Below are 26,920 nucleotides of genomic sequence, written 5' to 3'. Positions count from 1 at the left end.
CTTCCCTGTTAAAAATCCCAAGGTTGCATCATTTGAGGGTTTTGGAAATGTTTTACACAGTGTTGAATTTTAAACTCTAACAACTCTGAATGAAAAATGTAAGTTCCGTGAGCTGTAAATCACAGTAACTTGCAAGGCAAAATTCTTTGTTTAAAAAACTCTCTGTTCACATTTTAAAAATGTTGCTTTCCTAAAATATTTCTTCACTATTTCCTCCTCACAATCTCCATTTTCTTTACCATGACATAGCCAAATCTTGCCCAACAAGAGCTACTTTCTGAATATGAACAACCGCTGCATTTGGATTATAAAGTGATTAAAATTATGGTCAGCCTTCTTTTGGCAGCCACTGTATTAATAAAACATGCCATCAACTGTGACACTCAATATGAAGAGGAGGCGGCGGCGTTCCATGAGGTACAGTTAACCAGACACCAGCCCATTTTGAATGCTTCACTGGTTTAACATCCAAAAATAAAACTACTTGGTGTAAGCTGAGGCTTCCAAGCTTACAGCTTGCAGCAACAGGCTTTCTGCATATGTGAGATGTTTTCTCATTTTTAATAGACGTAGATGTCTATGTACAGTATTAGAAAGAAATGCTATTTCTCAGCTGTCTTGGGTAGTTTGGATCTAAGTCCAGACTGTCTCAATGAACATGTTTAGAATAAAATATGATTTGACAAAAACCAAAAGCATCACCCGCTCAAATCACTTCTGATTTTATGAATATAAGTGCTTGGAGTGAACAAAGTCCCCAAACAAATAACCGAATGGCGATTTAATAATGTTTGCCGTCTCTTTGGCTTGTGGACTGGGTCTGCAGTTTACAGCTTGGTCTGCCCTTTCCTTGCAGAACTAGGTCTGTTGAAAAGTGCTTGCCAGCTTCAACTTTTGAATAAAAAAAAAAATAAAAATCTAAGTGCTACCAGATTCTGAAGTACCCTTTTATTCTGAGAGTTCATTTTCTTGTCATGGCTTGCAGTAAACACTCTAGCAGTGATGTTGAACAGTGGAGTATAATTATACTAAACCAAACCATTTCCCTGTTACTAATAACAGCAGGATACAACCAAACAAAATAAAGGGGAGGGCAAAAGTGAAAATTAAGGATTTTTTTAAAGGGTAAATATTTTTTTCTCTCAAACATCTTAAACTTTTATTAGGAAATTTAGGAAACATCAAGGAAAAGAATGTAGAATGAAACACAAAATTAAGGCCAAGTTGTCTCCTGAAGTTCGACTCTTTCTGTGATGTCAGAATAAACTAAGCACACTAGGCACACTCTGTCCTTATTCACAACAATGAAATTCACCTCTTTCAAACCATAATAGGAAAATGAGTTTTCTGCAGCAGACAATTAACCCAAGACATGTGGCACTTGGCAATTATAATAGCCATTGTGTATGACTATTATAACAATACACTCTGCCACAAGCTGTAGCACTTTACAAGGAGGATGGAGAAACAACTGTGACCCAAGGAGTCAACATCCTTCTCTTCTCCATCCCTTCTTTATGTAAGGACTAAGATACTTTGTCTGTTTCCACAGAATAACTTGCTTTGCACTTCAATTCTTCCTAGCGAGGTCAGAGAAGTGCAAAGGTTTGCTGTTTCTCATACTACTTTACTCCTTCTCTCCGACTGGTTGCATTGCCACACCAATAACTCCGGGACCCAGAGAGCTTCCCAGCTCTCTGGAAATGTATACACTGGTCATGTCCTGACAACATATCTGGAAGGGAATCATACGCAGCATCTGCCTATTTCCCTTCTTTCTATCCCTTTTCAGGGCTTGGTTACCCGGTAGGGATGATCAAGGGGGCCGGGACAGTGTGGTATATCTAACCCACTGCTTAGCTGATCTGAGCAAAGCCACAAAACAAAGCAAGGCAAGTTCATCTTTCCCCCTCCTACCCACAACTGCAGGAGGACTCTAAAACTTTTTTGCAAATACAGTCAGCCTGTCACAGGTCTGTAATAAATTTTTTAAAGGTGGCCAAAACCCCACTTTGTGGCTGAGTGGAAACAAAACTTCTCTAGAAATAGAAGCACAAATAGGTTGCTGTTTTCTGGAAAGGAAAAGCTAACGATTGCTACCAGGGATTAATTGGCATGGCTTGGTTGCTCCTATTGAGTGTAGGAGATCAGCACTCCAATAAGGACAGACTAATGGAATAATGATGCTTTAGTAATTATAGTTTTTCATTGCTCTGACCCACTACTTGAATTTATTTTCAGAAGAGTCCCTTGACCCCAGTACCTGAAACGGACAGGAAATCATCCACCGAAGTGATGTCATCAACAGCTTCAGTGAGAACTCGCACTTGTTTCTCCCACTGATCTTTAAAGACGTCCATGTTGTCCTGTGCTACTTTGCTCTGGGGTCTGGCAGCCAATGTGAGCGCAGCATTTATTACCTGTTATTCAAAATCATTTGTTACGAGGAGTGGCAATATTTTTTTTCACAAGGGAAAGAACAAATAGACAATGAACTGTGTTAAAAATACAGCATTACACCCCGTTTGATGTGCAGGTCTCAAGACATGAACGTATTTTTCACAGTTCATGGAAAGTAGGAAACAATGTAATGACAAAGGCAAGGCTAGAATCTTCATCTAGGCTGTTTTGCCTGTCGCAGGTAACCGATGCTTTTTAATACCAAGAGGTCTCAAGTACTTTTTAACAGGAATCTTACTTACTTGTGGGCACAAACTATCAATCTGTGTTGCTGCCATACGGACTAACTTCACACCTTCTTCATTATTCGAGATTGAACAGGCCAGATTTGCAACCTGCAATGAAATCAGCAGAATGAGAATCCAGTTTTAGGCAAGCGGTCCATTTTATACCACTCTCTCTTCTTATTGAGCCTTGCCTGAAATGAAAGAATTGTATACAAGAGGAATGATACAGCATCTTCTCTGCTGGTGAACAGAAACCCATGTAGATTACTTCCTTACTAGCACACTGAAGTAGCCACGTTCATTAGATTTTCCTCAAATCTGCCTGCACGGTCAAGTGTTTCACATCCTCCAATATAGCTTGAAAATAAACCCCTGAGAAGTCATACAGAGAATGCAGAGCAACCAGACCATTACCTGTGCATTTCCTTTCCTCACAGTTTCTTTTTCCTTTTATTAATCACATCCATTATGAATACTAGTAATCAGGCTCATGCACACTCTCTAAGCTTTGCAAAATGAAGGATCTTTGATGTCCTAGCACGTGGAATGGGGCTTTCTCCACCCCCTAAACAAAACTCTGATACCTTCACTGATCCTGGGAAGTTACCTATTTCTCAAGTATCTTCGTTGTTTCAGATCCTGATAAGTTTTATGAATGTTAAAATTGGTTTAATTCTCAGGTGGACTTCTTTATTTCTACACGATTGCCTGCCAGAGTAAAATGTCCATTAGCAAGAGTATCATAACTTGGTCATGTGAAAAGTTTCTGTTGAAAGCTTCATTCTGTAACATATGCCTGAAGATCTCATTCAAAGATGTAGGTATCTACATGTGCTTGCTCTGGCACAGCTTTGGGAAGTCTGAACCTCACAAGTCTGAAGGCTGCTTGTTAATATGAAGACAGGGGAAACTCAGACACCTGCACGAGATCTAGCAATCAGACCATGCCTCCAGACACCACAGAGCTGCTTCCCTGTGGCCTGGATGCAAGTGCAGAGCACGTTCTCCCAGCTAATACACAGCTTCTTGCAAAAAATCCATTCCCCAGAGCTTTGTGCCAAGTCCTGAATCTGCCATGGGTTTTCCAAAAAGCAATTCATGCCACAGTGCACATAATTAAGCTCATTAGTGATATTTAAATCACAAAGGTACATTCTAGGAGGAGAGAACACAAGATTTTTTTTTTGATCATCCAAAAGTATGGCTCTTCATTCTGATCTACATTAAAACAAACTTATAAAATTTTAAATATGCTTCCTTGATATTATTCACTGTGCCTGAAGGCATAACTATCAGTTGGAAATGATTCATGAATTAGTTCAAATACCCCCATCTTTCCAATTTTCCTCCAGTCTCCCCTTGTGGTATTAATCTGTTCTCATCTCCAGTGCACATCGCCACGTTAGCCCTGGTCCATCTGTTCTGCACAGAACCTATTTCACTTCTCAGCTATGTAGAACGTGGTTTGCATATATCATGGTGCCAAAGCCCAGCGAAGAAAAGAACTTAAGGCTTCAAAGAGTCTTGCAGGCATTTCCTAGTCAAGTTTTTATCATAACGTTGTGATTTTTATTTTCATTTCATGGTGAGACAAATGAGTTAGTCTGTTTGTTAACAGCCTTACAGCGCTCATGTCAAAAACGTTCTCCTAAGATGACATCTTCCAACTAATTTACCATTTTCTGTAGTCATTTCTTTGCACACATCAAACAGACCACTTTAATCTTCATGAGAAACAAAAGCTAAGCAGGATAATAATTAGAATGCAGTAACATGAGTGGAAATTACAGACCTTAAAAACTAGCAAATGATATTAAGTTCAGCAAAAGCTATTTTCTGTATTTTAAATAAGTGGTTTTTCAGATTGCCCTTTCTTTTTGCGATTATCATGATGAAAATCTGTCCTAAGGCTCCAGATGCACCATTATCTTACTTTTTCCTCAGATAGCAGTGAGATATGTGACTGAAAGGGGCTGGGTGTCATGAAATGGCAAACTATTAAGCAGGTCTTTGAGTTCTCTTGGAAGAAATCTTCACAGAAAAAATCAGCGAAAATAAAACTTATTTCTTGTCTGTCTCTGTCAACTACTCTTTCAGTAGAATCTGATGAGATAATATTTGGATATTGTAAAAAGTGTCTTGGTTTTCCAAGGAAGGATACTGAGATAACCAGAGAAAACTTTTTCTCCTTTTTTGTAAAATAATGTAGAGTTCAGTACATTGTTTTGGGTGCTACTATCAATACAGAAGGAGTACAAATGTAATCTATGGCTATATTAAATGTGCATCAAAAGAGCATTACAGTTATCTGTTTAAAAAATAATTATACATATTGTTTATAATCCTAACTAAATAGTTTCTGTGGTATATTTATGTTGTATATATATGTGGTCTTGCATAAATAAGGTCATGTATCATCAGCAGTCAGAAAGCAATACTACTTTTACGACTCGGCAGGGAGTATGCCAGCCAGCCTGTACCACAGGAAGATCTGATTAAGTCAAATAAGCGTATAGATAAGCAAATCCTACAAAGGTAGATGCAATCTGGATAAAATTGAATTTAGAACTACAAATCAGAAATACTATGACTTTACCCACAACTTATTTTTAAAACACGGCAAGAAATAGACATTACTTGCAAAGGCCTGCATTTCAGTGCTGTCATGTAAGCAGGATCTGTGAAACAGTACAAATTTTAAGTGCACCCAATCACTAGATACAGCACTATTTAATTATTTTGATTGACTTTGTTATCACATACACCATCAAGTTACCGTCAATTAAGATTCTTGGCACAGCAAGGTCCGTATGCATGCTCTCAGTTGATAGAAACCACAAGGTAATTCAACATGCTTTAGACTACTATAAATTCAGCAACCTCAGATATTTTTCCTACGCAAAACCATGACCAAAAAACTTGAGACCCAATTCCCTCCCACTTAGCTGAGACACTTCAGTTAGGTGCTAAACTGATCTCTGGAAAATAAAGAGAAAGGCACTTCCAGAGATTGTTTCAGGCCTTTGGTTGACCATCTCATCCTCTAGATGTATCTAGTTTATTATTTAATGACCGTTGGAAAGGGTATTACTGAAAGGTATTGAGGTGCATTATAACTTGTTTTGCATGTGTATATTTAACACAACATGTGTTGTGAAGAACCCACACTCTTCAAGGTTGGGAATTCATTTAATACACCACTCCTGAGTTGGATGGAGCAGATAGCTTGGAAAATAATAATAAAAAAAGGCTGCATATCATTGTAGCTGCCAATTTGCCAAAACTTTGATTTGACAGCCTTTACTTTTATGCTTCAAGTACTCTGTCTCCACCAAAGCATTGAAGAAGAGATTTCATGAGAGGCTGTGAAAGTAACCAAGTAATTAATTTTTCTTTTTTTCTTTCCCGTTTTTTTTTTCTGTTAACTAAGTTCCTTAAGCACACTGAATTCACTGATTGCCTAAACAGAACTTAAGTTTATATTAAGATCAATGTGGCTGAAGAGTATTTATATGAATGAATACATTTTAAATACCCAAATCAATGAATTGTGAGTCATCCTCGAAATGCATGGAGAACTTAATAACAGTGAAATTGCTGTGTAGATAAACATTATTGTCCAGAATTTCAGGTCTGCTAAGCTACTCTTATACCATCAAAACAATTGCTAAACACCTTAAACCTGTCCTGCAAGAGCACAGAAAAGTAATGAGCAAGAAAATAAACACTCCAGCTCCAGTGATGCTGTATTTTTCTGCAATCACCAAATCCACTGAACCAATCCTAGAACTGGGGAGGTGAAAAAGCACATACCAACTCCTTCATATTAATTTCCTACCACTGGCACTGATAGCCCAAGATGCAATTCTGCACCTTGCTAGGTATCTATCTTTAATCATGCAAACAGTTCCATTAGTTTCAGTTATTCAAAACATATGCTGGATAAGTCTCACTAAAATGTATTTGCATGTATTTGGTTGTATTTCAGCCCCAAGCAGTTTTCTGCTGTATAGCAGATGGGAGTGGTGAAAGACTTTGTTTCTAATGCAAATTTGTATTACCGTTGTTGAAAGGACACACCAAGGACAGGATTTATTCCTAAAGGCATACTTACACATCAGCTGGAGGTGTAAGTACTGTATGGCGAGGCAATGACTACACTCATTTTCTTCTCTCTAGCACGGGTAACAACCACAGTGAAGATAGGCAGCACAAACGTCAGTGCAGACTGTTACCTCTCATGGCACTGTGCACTTGACTGAAGTTTGGATTAGTGCTTTTTCATTGCATTTGCCCTCATACTACCTAGGACAGGAAAATTCTATTTCTGCCATAAAATTGCACTTACAAAAGTAATCAAGGATCTTTCATATCAATTTACTTTATTTTTATACTGATGAAAATTAGGTGTGGTTACCTTTCACTGTGTTTTTAAACTAGACTATTTCCAATTCGGACTTGAGCTCTTTGTATTATTAAAGGTAATTATGACTATCAAAATGTATTGTCTTCGGTTCAAACATAAATTCAAAAATTTAACATGGCTGTTCTGAATTTAATGTAAGTAAACAGTCAAAAAAAAAAAAAAAAAAAAAAAAAAGAGAAATCCATTGCTTAGAGCACAAATGTAAAAAGGGGACCAGTATACACTATAACAAAGGAACAACATCAATGCAAAGGCTGCAGAATATTGCAGCTAATGTATGTAGTCCATTTTTTAATTTTTTCTTTTTTTTTTTCCACCATAGATTGCTTAAAAGAAATTATACAAAAAAGAAAAAGCTCTATTCAACATCCCGAACCATTTAACCATTCTAAAATAGAGAATGCAATCAATTTATATCTTAGTTTTGTGTATTCTTTGCAAATATGCTTTTAAAAAAACATTTCATACATGTATTTCCTATTTATATCATTTATTTTTTCACTGTAATTAACTGATGGAAATATTAGGAAGAAGAAAATTTACAGCAAGTTATTATTTTCTTAGGGAAACTTAAAGAAACCCAAGGCACCATCAAACTTACCTGTCTACACCATACATTTGAGAAACTGAAACTTTCTGAGTTATTCAGCTTGAGTTGAAGGTAGTTTAAGTAAGGGACTTCTATAACATGCACAGTGGACTAAAGCCAAGCCAAGGAGAACCTTGAATTCATAGAAGTCAGCTACGGCGATTGTGGAAGCCCTATCAAATGCCTCTGGGGCAAGATCAGAGGGGTCGCCTCCAAGGGGAATCTTACAGTAGTCATCTGCTACCAACCACCAGTCCAAGACAATTAAGGCCAACGAATCAGTATTTGGGTCCCTTAAGCAAGCTTGGGGTCAACAGAACGTCGTTCCTATGGGTGACCTCAACTACCTAGACTTTTGTTGGAAGAACAATACAGCAGCTCACATGTCATCCATAAAGTTCCTGGAATGCATAGAGGACGGCTTCCTCATACAAATGTTAGATGTGCCAACCAGGAAAGAGACACTAGTGGGCTTGCCACTCACAAACCAAGAAAACCTGCTTTGTAATATGTCGGTTAGTGACAGCCTTGGCTGCAGCAATCACAATATTGTGGAGTTCAGGATCCTGCTGAGCATGCTGCAAGTCACTACTAAGAAAAAGGTTTTAGATTTTTAGAAAAACAAACTGCAGCTTGCTCAGAGCTCAGCTGGGAGGTATTCCATGGGAAGCTTCCACAGAGGATAAAGGAGATTGAGTGCTGGGAGTTTATCAAGAACACACTCCTGGAAGCACAAAAACAGTTCATCCCCTTTAATGGTAAGGGAAGTAGGTGGAGCAGGAGACCTCTTGGCTTAGCTGTGAGCTTCTGAGTCTGCTCAAAACCAAGAGAAGCATACCAGAGATGGAAAAGTGGACAAATATCCAGTGAGAACTACAAGGGCGTGCAGATATACAGTTAGAAAAACAAAAGCTCAGCTTGAGTTGAAATTGGCCGGAGACGTCAAAAACTACTAGAAAGGGTTCTTCAGGTACATTAACAAAAAGCAGAAATGGAAGGAAAATATTGGCCTGCTGTTAAACAGGAGAGGTGAACTAGTCACCAACAATGCTGAAAAGGCTGAGGTTCTCAACACTTCCTTCACCTCTGTCTTTACCAGCACTGTTAGGCCCCAGGCCTTGGGAACAACAATCCAGGTCGATGAAAACACAGACTCACCGCCAGTAAAGGAAGAGTTGGTATGAGAACTGTAACAGGACCTTGACCCCTGAAAATCAATGGCCCTGACAATATCCGCCCGAGGGTGTTCAGAGAGCTGGCTGATGTCATTGCGAGGCCATTCTCCATAATCTTCAAGAAGTTGTGGAGATCGGGGGACCAGAAGACTGGAAGAAGGCTAATGTCACCCCCATCTACAAGAAGGACATAAAGGAGGATCCAGGAAATTACAGGCCCATCAGTCTTACTTCAGTCCCTGGGAAAGTTATGGAATGAATCCTCCTGGGGGCTATCACAAGTCAAATGAAGCATGTGACTGGGAAAAGCCAGCACAGATTCACCAAGGGTAAATTGTGCTTGACAAACCTGATTGCCTTGTACAACTAAGTAACCAGCTCAGTTGATGAGGGGCAAGTAGCGGACATTGTCTACAGGGATTTCTCTAAGGCTTTCAACGGGGTTTTGCACAGCCTCCTTCTAGAGAAACTGATGCATTACAGTCTAGACAAGTGGTCTATGTGCTGGGTGGGGAGCTGGCTGACAGGCTGCACCCAGGGTGTGTTGGCAAATAGCTCCTTTTCAAACTGGCAACCTGTCACAAGTGGGGTCCCCCAGGGATCACTACTGGGTCCATTGCTGTTTAGTATCTTCATAAGTGATCTGGATGATGGGATCAAGTGTAGCCTGATGAAGTTTGCTGATGACACCAAACTGAGTGGGGAAGTGGACAATTCAGAATGGAGAGCCACCCTGCAGGAAGACCAGGATAGACTGGAAGAGTGGACTAACAAGAACCTTATGAAGTTCAACAAGGAAAAATGTAAGGTCTCGCACCTGGGAAAGCAATCCAGGAGTGCAGCACAGACTGGGATCTACCTGGCTGGGGGTCAGCTCTGTGGAAAGGGACCTGGGGATCCCAGTGGGCCACAAGCTCAATACACGTGAACAGTGTACTGCTGCAGCAAAGAAAGCCAACAGGATGCTGGCTTGCATCAACAAGGGCATCACCAGCAGAGATAAAGAAGTCATTAGCCCATTCTACTCAGTGCTTGTAAGGACACACCTGGAGCACTGTGTTCAGTTTTCATCCCTGATGTACAAAAAAGATGTGGACAGGCTGGAAAAAGTCCAGAGAAGGCCAACCAAGATGATCAAAGGACTGGGAAGCCTGCACTATGAGAAAGGCTGAGAAAATTAGGTTTGTTTGCCTTGAGAAAAGAAGGCTTAGGGGAGACCTTATCACCATGTTCCAGTATTTAAAGGGTGGATACAAACAAATTGGAGACTCCATTTTTACAGAGTCACATGGAAAAGACAAGGGGTAATGGGTACAAGATACTCCTGGAGAGATTCCAACTGGATACAAGAGGAAAATTTTTTACAGTGAGAACAATCGGCCATTGGAATAATCTCCCCAGAGAGGTGGTGGATTCTCCAACATTGGACCCTTTTAAGATTCATCTGGACAGGGTGCTGGGCCATCTTGTCTAGACTGTGCTTTTGTCAATAAAGATTGGAGCAGATGATCCTTGAAGTCCCTTCCAACCTGGTATTCTATGATTCTATGAAATAATCTGTTACCGCGTTTCAGCTGATGAATGGTAACTTGCTGAACTGTGGTATCTTGACTATTTGTAATTATTTATCCATTCACTTAGTAATTTATCCAGATATTGTTACAATCTCAAAATCCTTCAGTTTTGACATATATTAATGTTGGTACTGCTGTAGGCAGCCCAGTGATATTCATGGAGCAACAAATAAAAGATTTTTTCTAAAGGAGAGCACAGAGTTGACGCTAAGTTACCCAAGATCTTCAACTTATTTATCGTCGCTACTCACTGAAGCATTATATTATGAGCAAAACTCTATTTATCACTAGAAGGGATGTTTTTGCAGATACACAAACAAGTGCCAAAAAATCAAAATGTCACTGAGAGTACATATTGCAGCAGATTCCTCTTCCTCTTCATGCAGTGCCAGTTTGTACTACCACGAAAATATTAGACTGTAGTCTCCTCCTCAGTACCTATTGCATACGGCGTGGGGGGAACCTCAAACTGGATAACATTGCCAATAGTCTCATTTATATTAACCAGTCACATAGTCTTATCTAAATACTAGATGTATTTTTAAGTTGTTCATATGTACACCCATTCACATGTATTAAAAAATCTAATTGTATGCACAGCACTAAAAAAAGCATTTCTTTTGTAAATTACTAATGATCTAATTTGATCTAATTTACTGAGTTTAATGTTTGCTATTAAATTTTTTTAATATCAAACCCTGAACGTATTTAATATAAACTACTCAGCATTTACAATACTCTGTACTTTTCTAAGCAGGTTGGTAACAGCAGGACATTAGAAAGTTACAGAGAATTTTAAGCACAACAGTTGAATGGTTTATTTCATGTCCTATATGCTGCCCACTGAACCTATGAAAAACTCTTTTCACTTCTCAAAAGGTGAACAGCATATTCACTCATACTTTCTACAGGAATAAGGCTTTTTGACTTACTCAAACTCCCTTGAGACTTCCTCCATATCAGATTTAGTTGAAAGAGCCTTAAGAGATTTCTGCTTTTGGTAAAGTTCGAAGTAACTCTGACTTGAATAAATTCAGTGGATCTTGGACTGAGATTTTTGAAACAAATCTAAGTGTTAGAAGCCTCATGTGTACTGACAGATCAATTCAAAATACAAAAATCTTAGCTTCAGACAATTTCAGTGAAATGTTGTTAATACAATCTGAATCTCTTCCCTTTGTAGGACCATTCCGGAGCATACCATGATTATTGCTTATAGGATGGAATAGAAGTGAGATAAAAAACGAATCACCTTGAAAAAATCCTTCTACTTGACTATTTTCATAACTGGAAAACAAAAAAAACACACCAATATTGGTTCATGTTCCATTTCAGAGCTGCCAGTAAAGAATACAAGAAAAGGGTATTGTATTATACCTGATGCTTTACTTCTAACATTAGACAATAATACTGATTTTAGATAGGAAGAAAAAAATATATTCCCCAACAGTAAATACTGATGACTTTTTTTTTTTTCTTTTTACATGGAATTTGACCATACAATTGTTTCTTCCTGAAACAGGTCAAGTTTCTACACCACACCCATGAGTCCCAACCACGATAAATATGCCTGATGGCATGCGTAAGAAACCCCCTCCTGTGGTCCAAACACCTACTACAACAAGATGGGTATGATGCTAATGTGCATCTGCAATTTTAGACCAACTTTCCAGGTCAGTATGATTTCTCAGCAGGGTGAGCACAAGCATTCTCTATGGAAAACAGAGCAAAGCAAATTGATTATAGAAAAGGCAGGCAGTTGTTTCAGAGCATTTTACATCTGAGACAAATAATTCTGGAAACCTCTGAAGTTTCATTTGTAAAATTATTCAGACAATGCTGTTGGGCACTTAGAGTGGAGCACTGCCCAGAACTATCGACCTGTGTCCTCAGCTAGAACAAACAGGCTCGGAGCTGTTCCAGTTACCATATATGAAGACTCGATCCCACAATTAAAAGACTAGGCATACATCTGTCAGGGGTTCTTTGTTCCACCATATCTCTAAACAGCTTGAAATCCAAGGACTTTAGAAAAGTGGGTGTGGATGTTAATTCCCACAGCTGAAATCAATAGAAATGCTTTCTGCTTTGACAGAAAACTCCCTTAGGAATTACAGATGTGTTTCTGAGGCATTCAGCTGGAATATAATTAATTGATAGTAGTAGTGGGGAACCCATCTACCTCCCAGCCAGCCAGCAGGGACGGAGATGAGGACAGCAGAAGAGGGCTTCTCTCCTGAGGTTTGCTCCCACAGGAGTTGGGAAATGTAGTGGGGCATTCAGTTTCAGATACAAAGGATCACTCCCTTCAGCGATTTGCTCCCTATATTGATGTAATTTCTGAATTTTCTCTGTATACATGTGCATCCATTGCTGAAGAAATAAACAACAAACAGCTGTAGTAAACCAAGAAGAGCAGGACATAGTCTCAAGAACACAGTTAAGACCAGGTTTCTACTAATTTAAAAGGATCTTGAGCAATATAGCATTGCACTGGTGAAATGCAGCAAGTCCTTCTCCTACAAGAAAGCAGCTTATAAAGCTGTAGCGGATCTCTTCTCTGTTGTCCATCTATTCAGGTGGGCCATGAAGCAGATATCCTGTTCTAAACTACATAGCTAACATATGTACTGAGTCTAGGTAGTATAGCTAGAATTTATTAATTTGATTTACTGACTTTCTGAGTTACAGGTATAAAAGCATTTTATATTGCAATGGTGCACGTATATTTTCTTCCTTTCGTAGAAAGCAAAAGTAAAATGTCCAACTACAAGAATTTTTTCTACATAGGTCAGAGACCAGTGACCCATCTCAGGGCTCTTTTGCCTCTGTTAGAAGGACCAGGTTATTTTTCTATTTAATTTGACAATAGGTAAAGTCTTTCTTACGCCATTCTTACATACCTGGTCTATTCATACTGAAAAAAAACCATGAACAAAGAATATAGAGGAACACCAAAAACTATAGCAACATCTCTGAAATGTCAGACAGCAGAACCTTTAACCAACAGTAACTTTTAAGCTCCAAAGCACGCGAAAAGGCCGAAAGAATTTCTTGTTTTAGTATATGAACAAACAAGGAAGAAATTCAGGGTGTTCATGTATTAATCCTTTCTAATCAATCTGTGATCAAGGCCACTGCTATTAAAAGTCATAATGAATCATGAACAATGTATATACCAAAATACTCAAGGGGCAAAAGGGCAGTTGGTGTCCTATGGAAACAAGATTTACAAAGCTGCAATGTGTACGAGTTGATCCCATAAAGCAATTTTGACAACATACCCCTGGTAGTGCTTTAATTAACGGATATTAATAGTAAGTAGTTACCAAAGCAATCCATCTATCTAATAACAGTCCACTATTTTGGCAAACAGTTACCCTGGAACAGGGATGCATGCCTGACTAGGCTATGATCATTAAATGTTAGTTATGTGATCAGGAAGCTACATTTTTACAGTTATTGAAGAAAAACAGGAGATTGTGGTAGGAACTCAAAAAAGTTCATGATAGCAACAGAAGCTTTGAAGTTTGATAACACAGTTTGATATCAGACACCCCAGGGTATAAACAAATCACAAACTATAATTACTGATCCCTAAAGAAACATAACTCGCGAGTTAGATGGAACCAATTTTAGGGCTGAAGTTGAGCAGATAAAGAAAGAATTGTATAGCAATCTATTGCAGCTGCTAGTGATTGATAGCACAGATGGGGACATCTTTAAATTCTATATAAGCATCCAGCAATAGCAACTTGTTGTTCACGTGAAAACCCCAAAATTTGGTGTGCTGAAGTAGTCACTCCTGCATTGGTATCTATGTAAACATTACTTTATTCTCATTAAGGGGAAACGTACCTCTAGTCCTTGTGCTTCATCCATGACCCTGCCTTTGAGGCAAGGTTAGGATTTATGACCAGTGTACTGGTCATCCCCTAACTTACATGATCATCCCCTAACTTACATGAAAGCCCACGTCTGCATCAAGATGAGTGTCCCCCTGAGGGAGAATTCAGGCTTTTGCTTTATTTGGCCTACTTGACAATCTGGAAGCGCTGGTCAGCACAAACACTCGTTCAGCCACAGTTCATACTGCATTTATCCAGCCATCACAGGACACATAGATAGGAAACGTAGAAGGAGGCTTTGAAGATAAGATGAGGAAGTTAATGGGGATGAAAGGATATGAGCATACATGGAAACTGGAGACATTGCAGAAGTAGAAATGGTGATACTCCATTCAAAAGATTGGAGAAAACCTGTAGGTATTGTATGAGAAGGAAGATTGCTAGCGTAAAAGAAATCTGAGATTATCATGGCATGTTGAATGCAAATTTATTTTCAAGAAATCAAGACTTATCAGTTCCCTTGCTCAAAGACAAAACCTTGTAAAATACTGATTGCATTAATAGGGGTGAGTGAAGAGTTTTTTGTTTAGAGTAATATTTTAAAGGCTTACAAAGTCACATTCAGAGAAAGATTGATTTTACACGTATCAAATTTTTGTGCAATAGTCTATAAAATGTTTCTACAATAATTTAGTAATGGTTCAACAGTAATGCAGAATGATGTCATCTGCCCAGAACCAGAATGTGTAGACAAGGCAACAGAACTAGATGTTCCCTTTCCTGTTCCTCCTGTCAGTATGTTTTAACCCTGGCATGGAGAAAGCTCATATTGGCTCAAAATATCATTCGGTTTACTCATCTGTTTAGTAGCCCCTTTTCCTGCTAATACATCCCCTTTTATCTTGAAAAAGTCATATTCATGATAATTAGTTTTACAATACAAGTGTCTGACACCAAGAAACAAAGACCCAGAGTATTTAACAGAAAACCAATATGTGGATATAAGAAGTATTTTCCCATTTTCATATTATAAAAAAAATAGTCTGTCAATTACTCCTCCCTTTTTCTCCTATCACTGTATATCCATACTTTTTGTACGACCAGAAACAGAAAGACTTACATACGGTTGTTTAACAGCAGCTGCAGTTTATACCAGTAAGCTAACCACAGTGAAGACACAGACCTAAGCACTTGCACACACTCATCCACCTTTTTCAACCGTAAACATAATCCTTAGTAGAGTTTTAGCCTAAACTACCTCTATATGACACATGGTCTCTTCTATACCTATTAAAAAGATGCGGGCAAAAGAGATGTCACTGAGAAACCTTACACTTCGATCTGTGCTTACAGATAAGTAAAGGATAATGAGGTGAGAAAAACTGCATTTATATTTAGTTCTCTCTTCTCTTCTGAAAGGGCAATACATTAAAAAATCCCACTATTAATTATTCAGTGTGCTGTAATTCATAACCTCAACTTATATTTTCTCCTAATTTAAGTCTACCTTCTTAGGGTTTTTTTTTTTTCCCCTAGAATTTTGTTTTTGTTAAAGTACTAATAAGAATGTAGAAATTTTCATCTTAGTTGTAAAATCAATCATATAATTTATTTGATTAGAACCTGTTACATTCTGACTCAGTCATACATTTTATCTGCGTTCTCACACATTTGCAGTTCTATGCATAAAAGCTGATTACCTTTTCAAAGGATCATCATTAGCTCATAAATATCCAAAACCATTTGAACAAAACCAGGCTTATTTCTTGTGTATTAGAGTGCTGTTTCTGGCTTTTTCTTTGACTCCTCAAAAAAAAAAAACCCAACTATCATATGAATGCAGCTCACACGCAAATAGTTTTTCATAATGTTTTTTTTATATCAAAAGCTCTTCATGTGACTTTTCGCATTAAACATAAAATGGGAACAAATGTGTAACTAAGAAATCAAAACTGACGTCAAAGTTCTAAACAGGACTGCAGATAGAGATCTTTAATTCACTGTGCTCTGATTTATGGTCCTCTTGGTGTGCAGAGATGGTATAATAAGTCCATTGTCTCTGCTATTAGACTTAATGGCAATATCAGCATGCGTTTGCGCTCCTTTGCAAACTGCTAGTTCAAAGTCTGTGGCCAGTGGGTCTATGATAAATCTGCAGATAGTCTCCGCACCACTCCATCTTAATAATTTTTTTAAGCTTTTGATTAATTTAATTCAAAGCGACATAAGCTTGTGTCTCAGTGAAAATTAAATTCCTAAAATTTCAATGAAAACAGGCAACTGTTTTGAGAACACAAATCTTATTAGCCTCTTAGTGCCTCACTGAGGAATGAGTTTACCTGGTAGCCCACACCGAGGAATTCGAGTAGGTGAGAGATTTCATAGATTCTGTGGGAAAAGCTGCATCTGGATCTGACACTTGACCACAAAATCTCTAAGAAACTAGGACTCATTACATAAAGTGTTTACAGAACTGCTTGTGTAATAAAAGATATTACTTCCTACAAAACTACAGCAGGAGTTGCACATCTGAAAAACTGTCAACTAGGAAGGAGAACAGTTGTTATCTTTCTGTGGGGTTCCGTGTTGGTTACAAGACAACGTATTTGTAGTAAGAGGATGTTTTAGCATGCCTTAATAGGGACTCCTGACCTTTGTGATACGTTTAAGCCAACACTTTAAATATCACTCTGGAAACAGGAAACCCTAGGTCGAGCTGAGGAGTTTCTCCACACTTTGGTTTCTTGTTTCTGTAAGAAAGGAGTTGCTCCACGCTTTGGTTTCTTTTTTCCATAAGAACTTTTGAGTAAATCACCTTTAAAATTCGCCACAGGTGAATGAATTATTGGATTTTTTCCTCTGTGTTGATTAGGAAGTTATCCTTCATCAAAGTACAGGTCATCACTCAGTGTTCCAAGATCTGTCTTTAGATTAAATGATTCCTAAGATACCATCCCGGAACAGGAAAAAAACTGAAAAACATCAGAAATGCAAGGACACATACAATAAAATGGAGTATTACTGAGTCTCCTCTCAGGTCCATTCCAGGCTGCTTTGAGAAGCAGTAATTGCACCCATGAATATATCTGGATAAGGTGATGGATGCTAACAATACTTTTAATTTTAACCCACAGTTTGCTTATCTGTAGAGCAGGTGAGGAATAACACCTCCCTGTGTTCTTCTTAAGGAGTAGGCAAACCAAGTTTCTTTTAACGTTGGGAACATTCCGGCCAAATTTGATTAGTTTTGTCAGGAGACTAGATATTGCAGGAACATCTGTTTCACTACACCAATATTAATATAATATTACAAGTCGAGGAAACGGGAGCCAAAGGAAAACTTGACAGATGATGCTCCTGTCTGAAGGCAGGATCAGCTGTAGCTAAACCATTCCTGGCAGATGTTTGTTTCACTTAGTCTCACAAGTCTACATTGATACCAGTTGTATGGATTTCTATTCCTGTGCAAGAAACATTTAATTAAAGAAAACAAATAGCAATGATGTGTGACGAGGTCAGATGTACTAGACCAACTGCAATGAGCGTGCACTAACCTGCGCTCAGGGCCCATTCAAATACATATTAAGAGATTGAGTAATGACAGCAAGAAGAAAAAACCAAAATCAACAAAAAACCATTTTCCTTTTCCTGTGCATATTTCTCCTTTGCAGACTCACTGTTAGCTAAAAACTGGATCTGAGCTATTGGACTTCGTGAGTTAAGAGAACAAGGAAAAAAAAACATTTATCTACTGCACAGCAGTAAGGCTATTTTCATCCATTAAGACTATTTTTACATGGTTATAATAAATCCACAGAACTTCAGTGCCTTAAAAATACAAACCAAAAAACCCTTAAAATAGGATCTACCAAGAAGCTTCATACGTCAGTGTGGGTGACATTTTTAGCTAAAAAGTTTTGATATCCCTTCATACTGTCTTTTTTTATCTGCATTTCTGTGCTTGAAACACCACCACAAAAGGTTATTGGATGAGTCTAAACAATTCATCTTGTAAATTAAATTTCCACATATTACCCAGGTTCTTATGATATCTGTATGCACTTGAAAGACCAAAGGAAAAATATTAAAACATATCTTTGAAGGATTTTTCTTTCTCTGACAAGTAATCTTCTGAACAGGTGACATGCTGGTTCCTCTGATCTGTTTAACACACTGTTATTGCTGTCTCTACTTAGATGGCTATAGTATCTTAGACTCCCCAAATAATAAAAATATAATGATAAAATTACTGATCACTACTTATGTCATGTTATTTAACATGTACCATGGGGTCAACTCAGTTCTATTTATTTGAAAACCAATCCCTGTTCTCACAGTAAGAAACACCAACAGAAGCCCTAAACCCATTAAAATGCGCTAGCAAATTTTAAATATAAATTATTTAAATTGCGTGTGTAAGAGTAAGAAACAAAGGGGATTCAAGTGCAGCTATAAACAAAACCAATTAGGCCCTTGCATAGTAAAGAAATTCAGATCACATTCAATATTTCACCTGACATAATCCTAAAGTAGAAATACAAAACTCAGCAACTCTAAGATAAAATGACAAAGCCTCTTCGTTCAATCTATCCAATGAGACAAAGCTGAAGATCCCCAACTGACATACAGCAGCTTTGTTCCACTTCAGCAAAGCTTCAGTGATTTACACCAGCCCTGGCTCATGTAACACACTCTTTGGTCAATAAATTGTAGCTTTGAGAAACCCAGGTAGAAATGAATTCCACAATCAATCCACCAATGATACACAAATTGTAGTAAATGTTGCTCTGTTTTCACTTCTCTATATGTACAATGGCATTGCAGAAATGTTTATGGGACTTTATGCAGAAGTGTCTCTGTAATGCCAGTCTATATATAGAAAAAGATAAATGAAAAAGGATTTTCTAAATTATAGAATGGTTTGGGTGGGAAAGGACCTTAAAGATCATCTAGTTCCAGTCCCCCTGCTACGGGCACCTCCCACTAGACAAGGTTACTCAAAGTCGCATCCAACCCAGCCTTGAACACCAACCTCCAGGCATGGGGTGTCCACAATTTCTCCGGGCAACCTGTTCCAGTGCCTCATCGCCCTCACAATAAAGCATTTCTTCCTAATATCTAATCTACCCTATCTCAGTTTAAAACCATTACCCTCATCCTATTGCTTCACTCCCTGACAAAGTGTCCCTCCTCATGTTTCCCGTAGGCCTCCTTTAAATATTGGAAGGCCTCTATAAGGTCTCCCTGGAGCCTTCTCTTCTCCAGGCTGAACAACCCCAACTCTCTCAGCCTGTCCTCATAGGAGAGGTGGTCCATCCCTCTGATCATCTTTGTGGCCCTCCTCTGGAGCCACTCCAACAGGTCCATGATGTTCTTATGTTGAGGGCCCCAGAGCTGGACGTAAATGTGGTAATTGATCGTGAAAGTTTTTCTTTCATTGGCATGAAAAAGATAGGATTAGTTGAGTTGACTGAAGAATGTGTTGCAGTTTATATAAAAAAATGTATATGTCATTGCTACCAGAAATAATGAGTAATGTATTACAAAAACACATTGTTCCTATACCCTTTTATTGTTCTAACCTGCATCTCTCTAATGGTTAATTTATAATGAATTCACTGAACAAACATCAGCATATACTTGCGCTACTACAAACTGGAATTTATTCATCTAGCTGCACACTGGGATTTGTTTAGTTATTGGGGGTCAGTGAACATGTAACATAGTTTTATAAACTGATATTGAACAGGAAGAAACCGCATTAGAATGAAGCCAGAATAACAATAAGCCAAGGAGTCAGGTGAGTATTTCTTGCTTCAGCTGTTACATACACATATTTTTCACTGTCAGAAAGCTGATGATTTTTTCAAATTTCTTTTTCCCCTTACTTGCCATTATAATTTTTTTTCCAGCTCTTTAAACCCCTTGGCAGCTACCATGATGACAGCCTCCTGCCAGCTAAAAGGGCAGGGGAAGGAACAGCACAAGTGGTCTGACAGTGTGTGGCTGAACCAAGCATACAATGGGCTTTCATCCCAGAGACAGGGATTCCCAAATGCGTTGCAACTTTTCAGTGCTAAAAGCTTTTAATACTAATTTTTACTGCCTTTCTTAAAAAACCTACAGTTTGCTGTCAAATCTTTGATTCTCATCTTTCCGTGTATTTAGCATTATGTGGTCATCAGCTTGAGCAGAATTAATCCTGATTTACATCAGTGTGAATGACAGGAGAAATGAGTTCAGTAGTTTGAGGATAACAGCTCTTGAAATTGTTTATTTGCATGAAAACAAGGAAACCGATTCCATTTCACTGTCAATGGAAACATAACCTACCCTATGCTGTTCCCATCTGAGAAACTACCTTTTCTGCGAAAATGATAGTCAACAGTTTGCAAGCCATTACCTGCTACCTATTATACTAAAATTAGGCTGTAGTCTTAAGAAACAGAATTGTGTAGTAACAGAAGAGTGTCATTCGAATCAGGTTGTGAATATGTTGCTGTGATATTCACCTGTTTGGTTAAAATTACAAAAAAAAAAAAAAAATCACACAGAGACAAATAATTGTGCAGCTGTTCAAGATTCTATGATTATAAAAACTAGAAGAAAAAATATTTCAATTTACTAATCAGAGCCAAAATTCCTAAATTTTCTTTTCCTAGCTGTCAAAAACCAATATAAACAGCAGTAAATGGACTTTTTCTGAGAATATTTGAACAGAACATATGCGGAGAAAACACTGGTGTTCTTAAGATCAGCTTTACTCTTTTTAGAAGTTCACAGAAGAACAGCTGATTTTCATGTTGTGTTATTCCCAGTTTAGGCAAGCATTCAATTTGAGAAGGGAGCACAGAGGTGATTTACATTTAATATCTCGATCTCATTTCAAGAGAATGGCTTAAATGCAAACACAGTCAAGTTGAAAATCTTAATGTTATACTTGAATTCACATGATTTATGGGGGGGGGGACGACGACCTACAGTGTTTCAACAGGCTGATAAAGGCTAGTTTCAGCTACATGGACTAAAGAAATCCAAATTCAAACAACAGACACTCAAACTAACATTTAACAATCCAGCTGATGTTAGACACCGACATTCAAACTAACATTCTATAGCTAAGAATTAATCATTTTTTATTTTTTTTTTAGAAATCCTGAATATAAAATAGGGCAGATAGTGCATTCATCTATACTGCTATAATTAGACACACCAGACTGAATTCACATTTTTAGTCTAGCTTTACGCAGTGTAATTGAAGCCTACCAAAAGCCTTCAAAGGATAGCAGTCTCTGCTTTCCAGTTCTCATATATATATATATACATCTCAGTATATGCAAGGTGACTATGTAATGGTAAAAGTTGGCAATCCTTATTTGCACTTCTGTGATCACAGCTCCACGAGACCCTTATGGTTCCTTGATGCCTCGGTCAGACAGCGAGCAGGAGTAGTTACTCCCTGCCACACTGGTATCAAAGTAGAGAAGAGTAAAGCTAATTACTCACAAAACCAACCTAATGAGTATACACAGAGTGACAAACTTAATTCCTAGACAAAATCTGGTATATCAGACCATAGGCTTCCATAAAGCTCCTTAAATGTGAGTAAAGGCAGAATAAAAGGCAGAATAAATACTAATACCACGAGCTTCAGGCAGCTCTTTAAGAGTCCGCCTTTTATAAGCGCTCTAGCATTCACTTGGCAGAACAGAAGCTCTTTATTTATGAAATCACTACGCAAACTCTCTTATTTTCTCCACTCTAATTCTGAGGGAAACTCTTTCATTTCTACAGTGGATAAGCCAATTAAAAAGGAATTCATATCCAACCCAAATAATAACTATTTTATCAAACTTGAGAACAATTAGTGAGGATTTGTGGGACTAGAGGTTTCTTCTCTAGATTGCTAGCACACAGGCTGTTTTCAAATTAACTCAGATAATCATCTTCCTTAATATTCACTGATAGCACAGCTGCTGTTATCAAGCAGTTTTCTTCTTTAACAAGCTAAAACACCAAGTTCCACTGTAAAAAGGTAGATAACGTAAAATTAACTGGCCTAAATTTGGAGAGCATTTTAACTTATCAATGATGTCTCAACTCTGTTTTACAGGGAATTTATCTTTTGCCTGTAGTAAAAAAAAAAAAAAAAAAAAGGTACTGACAAATATAAACCAGAGACACACTAAGCATTATAGCTTTGTGCTGCTACGTGATTTATTTCCTCCAAGTTAGTTCAACATGTCATGGTGGTTATGAAGGGCTATGCAAATGTGGAAGGGAGGAGGAGGGAGGGCTCAGCTTGTGTCTGTAATTTTACAAATTCGAAACTCAGTTCCCATAGCTTATTAAAAACTTGTGTACCCAAGAGACATTAATTTTTCTCCAGCTTTATAAACTTATTTAACAAAATCTAGAAAACTATTCTTACCCAGGCTCTCAGGTCTCAGCTAGGCTACTATTGTGCTATGTAGCCAAAGGAACACTCAGGTTTTTTGTTCAGAACTAGCGGTGAAAACTAGCTTCAAGACCTCAGAGCATTTTGTAAGAAACCAACTTTACGGACTCTCAAGTTGGTTTTGCTCTCATAGCACAGTGAAGTGAGTGAATCGAGGCAAAAACCCCTCAGTACCAAAGACTCACAGCTGATAATATTTTCCAGGAGGTGAGAATGCATGTCCTCTCCCATTCCACCGTCAACACCAGTGGTGTCTCCTTGATTTTGAAATATGTTGGGAAAGAGTTAATATATTCTTCTCTTTGTACACCAACGTAGTTTTTAGACATCTAGGATCATTTCCATTCTTTGCCTGAGGGTGCTTAGACCCACAAGTTTAACCTCTGTAGACAATGCCCAAACCACCAAGCTACAAAGCACTTTTACTTGCCACCTTCATACTGAAATTTTAACACTATGAAGAAAAACCTTTAAGATTCAGTGAAAATGAAGAGAAAGTTTTGTTCTGAACCCAAATACAGTCAATGACACATAATTCCGACCCTCCTTCAAATGGAGTTTTAAATAAAACACAGTCATCCTTTGGTAAAACTCAGGCCAAAGCAGATAAAAGTGATAAAAGTGCTAATGAAAGGAAATTCTAGTTCTGGAAAAATCAAAGCAGTCCTACACTTTCATTTATGCCTCAAAAAAGGAAAAGTATCAGCTTTTGTTTATTGGTGTATTTCTCCAACAGTTAGAAAAACATAATACTTTATGTTTAGGGTATATAATCCCACATTTAAATTGCTACAGGGTTTAGAAATACTAACATATATACTTTTTCTGATCACGGTAGTGATAGCTTACTTTTTTTTTAAAAATAAAAATAATTCATTCCTTCAACATAAGTAAAATACATCTTCATAGGATTTCCTTTCTATCTCAAATTACAGATCATGTATCTCAGCCCACTGACTTCCAAGTAAAAAGAAGGACAAACATAGGAAACAAAACTTTATAGTTTCCTTGTAATTGTTTCTTTGCTCCTGGCCAACTGTGGCTCACTGAACACCCTAAAAAAAACCCCCAGGTTACATCAAGACATAACCAAGATCGTATCATCCTGTTATAGTATTTTTTTCCCCCCTAATGTATGCATTAAATATAGCATCGAGATCAATTTTATTTTCTTTAATATCTATATGCTATTTTTCATCACACTCACAGCTAATCATTTTTTATCTTTACAGAAAAGTCTGGTGGCTTTATAATGGGGTATACCAGCTGTTTACAAAAACACCCTGGCATTTTCACATTTCAGCTTAAGGAAGGACACGAAGAATATATTAACCAAACAAAAATGAGGGGGATCGAGTAAAATAGTTCCAACAGTAATTAGTCAGGGCATTATGTTTGATATTACACACTACTGCAGGAAACATGACCAAGTTTCTAAAATATGTGAGAATTCCCACACAATTTAAAAAAAAGAAATATTAACACCACATTAATTTATCCTTGTATCTTTCCTCCAGATCATTATTCTTAGTTAAGTAGAATATATAGATGGGTGAGAGTTGAGTTTTATTATAAACATATATGACAGATTCAGGAAAGTTCTTTCATAATAAGAGTATAAAAATACAGATATTGTGCCAGACAGACTATCTGTATGTGAAGTGTGTGCCAAAAAATAGAGCTGTTTAAATAATATTTTTTTTTTCTCTTTAGTGGCTGCAATGAAAAATAATCACAAAAAAATTGTCTCAGGTTGACACCATGTATATTTCTATTGGCCAAATTCAGTAAACTTTCACAAATAGTTTATGTTGACCTAAAACTGCATTTCTTACTGGGAAAGCATTTATATGGGAAATTTCACATAACTTCTCTCTAGTTCCAGGTTTTCCAAGAATAACTCAAACCCACAATTATACAGTATGCATTTCTGTTTTTAACATCCCTGATATATATTTATTTAGAGGATTCAGAATACTTCGTGTTGAGCTACACGGACTCATTGTATCAGCTTCAGAATGGCTCCACCTGTTACTGTGCAAATAAAATCACTATTATCTGCCACCTACAAGCTTTACCCTATATTATCAAGGTAATTCTCTTAGTGTTTAGATTAGTGTCACCATTCTCCACTGCTAATCACTAATTAGTCACCACTAATTCTCTTAGTGTTTAGATTAGTGACATCACCAACAAAGTTTAATAAACTGTCTTATTTTTCAGCTGAGCAACCTTCTCATTGAAAATTTCTACTGATTTTTCATGGAACTGACATTATGCTGCACCATACTTCCATTTTTCAGCCTTATATAGTCACACTTTGTAGAGGCAAGTATATTTATCAAACAACTATCATCAATTACCTAAGAGTTCGAGCTTCACAGACAATTTATGAATTCCTGAGATTATTTTTTTAGGGTACTGACACAACAAAACACATGCCAGTATGTTGCAAAATAGTTGAAACTGCATAACCAAAACATGAGATGAGAAAGAAAAAGTTCAGATTAAGTACCATTTGCTGCTGCCAATATGGTTATCATTCTGCTGTCCGGACTTCAACAAATAGCATCCTTGGAAGGAGCCTTTCTTTTCAAGAAGGACAGTCTCACATGAGTCTCCAGGCACAAAGTAATTTCCACAAACGATTAAACATTGTCTCTCTGTCCCTTGAGATTATACATGTTCCCAATAGATCCTCCTTGTCTTAAAACATAAGTCACTCATGTAACAAGGGATGTAAATGGCTGCTTTAAGAGATGTAATGCTATGTCTATGTTGTTAAATAAGAGAATTCCACTGAATTATCTCAGCTCTTGCATTTGCTCTCAGTTTCTTTTTTATTCAGAATTTCAGATGTATCTACGAGGCCAAAAGGCTTGGATTAACTCTCTGAAGAACTGCCAAAGGAACATGGATTACCTCAATGTCCATCAGACCAAGAAACTGCAGAGCACGGAAAAGATTAAGCAGAAAAAGAAATTATATTGCCTGATCAATCATAAGGAATTACAACAGGTTACAAGCACAGATGATAATCTATCATAAGAGCTATACCTGTGTAATCAATTTTAAAGACTTAACAGAGCAGATCAGACATAAAGCATCCAAGACCCAGGAGCAGATAAATATGTTGCGGGGGGAAAATAATCAATAAATATAATTTAAGAAAATATATTTAATTTTTAGTACAAACCATTGCAAAAATTCACTTAGAACTGTCAAATGCACGAAAAAAGCAGCGTGAACTGCACAAGTAGAAAGAGTTTCTAGGAAATTTGGGGAAACAGGACATTAAAGGAAGTTACAACAGCATTTTACAAATGCATTTGAGCTAAATACTTAGGAGGGAAAAATAGCTAGAGCTGCACATCCTCAAAAGATTTTCAAAATTATATTTAGAAGATATGTGATCATTATAGGAATGAAATTCTTGCCTTCCAAATAGGTCTTTGACTTAAAGCTTGAAAGTTTCTGGATTTTACAGATTAGAAAACAGACTGGAACTAGAAATTAGATTATGGAATATTTAGAGAATTTGATTTGATGGTTTACCATTCTTGATGGCCTTTCTCACACATAACATTTCTATAACATTCAGCATATAAGCAGGGTTTTCAACAACATTTAAGGCTTTTGTTTGGTTGGTTTGTGTTTGACTTTACAGGCAGCCTCCTGCACCTTCATAGCAAGTATTCTGCTCTCCTGGTAAGTGCAGGATCTCATACATCCTATGAAAAGAATTTAAGAAAATTCTGCCCTAAATGTCTGCTAATACAGTGAAAGGCTCTCTTAAACAGACCTCAAGATGAAACATAATAATGATAATTATCATGTAAGTATGACAGAGTTGCAGAATGAGGTACAAACGTGAAATTGAATTTGATCACAAGAACTTCTTGAGAATGATTACTACAAAGTTCAGAATATATATGTATACTATATAAAGATTCTTATAAAATGAAAGTAGAGTTTCAAATTACAATACTCTTCTTTACTTCTTTCTCCTGCAAGCCTTCTACAAATCATCTCAATAAAGATTAAAGAACTCCCTCTTGTAAGATTCAGTTTTCCATTACTTTATACACAGAAATACAGATTTATTTTTTCCCCCCAAATCAATATTACAACAAAAATGCCATAATTACAGTATAGGATATGAA

The 26,920-nt window shown here is 37.4% G+C and overlaps 1 protein-coding gene across 3 annotated transcripts in view; it reads right to left on the bottom strand.

Annotated features, from left to right (window-relative positions):
• The window catches only part of CTNNA2 (catenin alpha 2), a gene marked incomplete at its 5' end in the record, with an annotated part of 461,863 nt that overhangs the window by 67,050 nt on the left and 367,893 nt on the right, over nt 1–26,920 (bottom strand). For all 3 annotated transcript variants that reach the window (XM_082482395.1, XM_082482396.1, XM_082482397.1), the window contains 2 exons: nt 2,264–2,420; nt 2,703–2,795. In XM_082482395.1, the coding sequence (XP_082338521.1) occupies nt 2,264–2,420; nt 2,703–2,795 (250 nt within the window). The remainder of the gene's footprint in view (nt 1–2,263; nt 2,421–2,702; nt 2,796–26,920) is intronic.

Source organism: Vanellus vanellus (genome assembly GCF_965231255.1).
Source record: "Vanellus vanellus genome assembly, chromosome: 4".
Taxonomy (NCBI): domain Eukaryota; kingdom Metazoa; phylum Chordata; class Aves; order Charadriiformes; family Charadriidae; genus Vanellus; species Vanellus vanellus.
The sequence above is the reverse complement of the archived record's forward strand: the minus strand, read 5'-3'. Positions and strand labels throughout refer to the sequence as shown.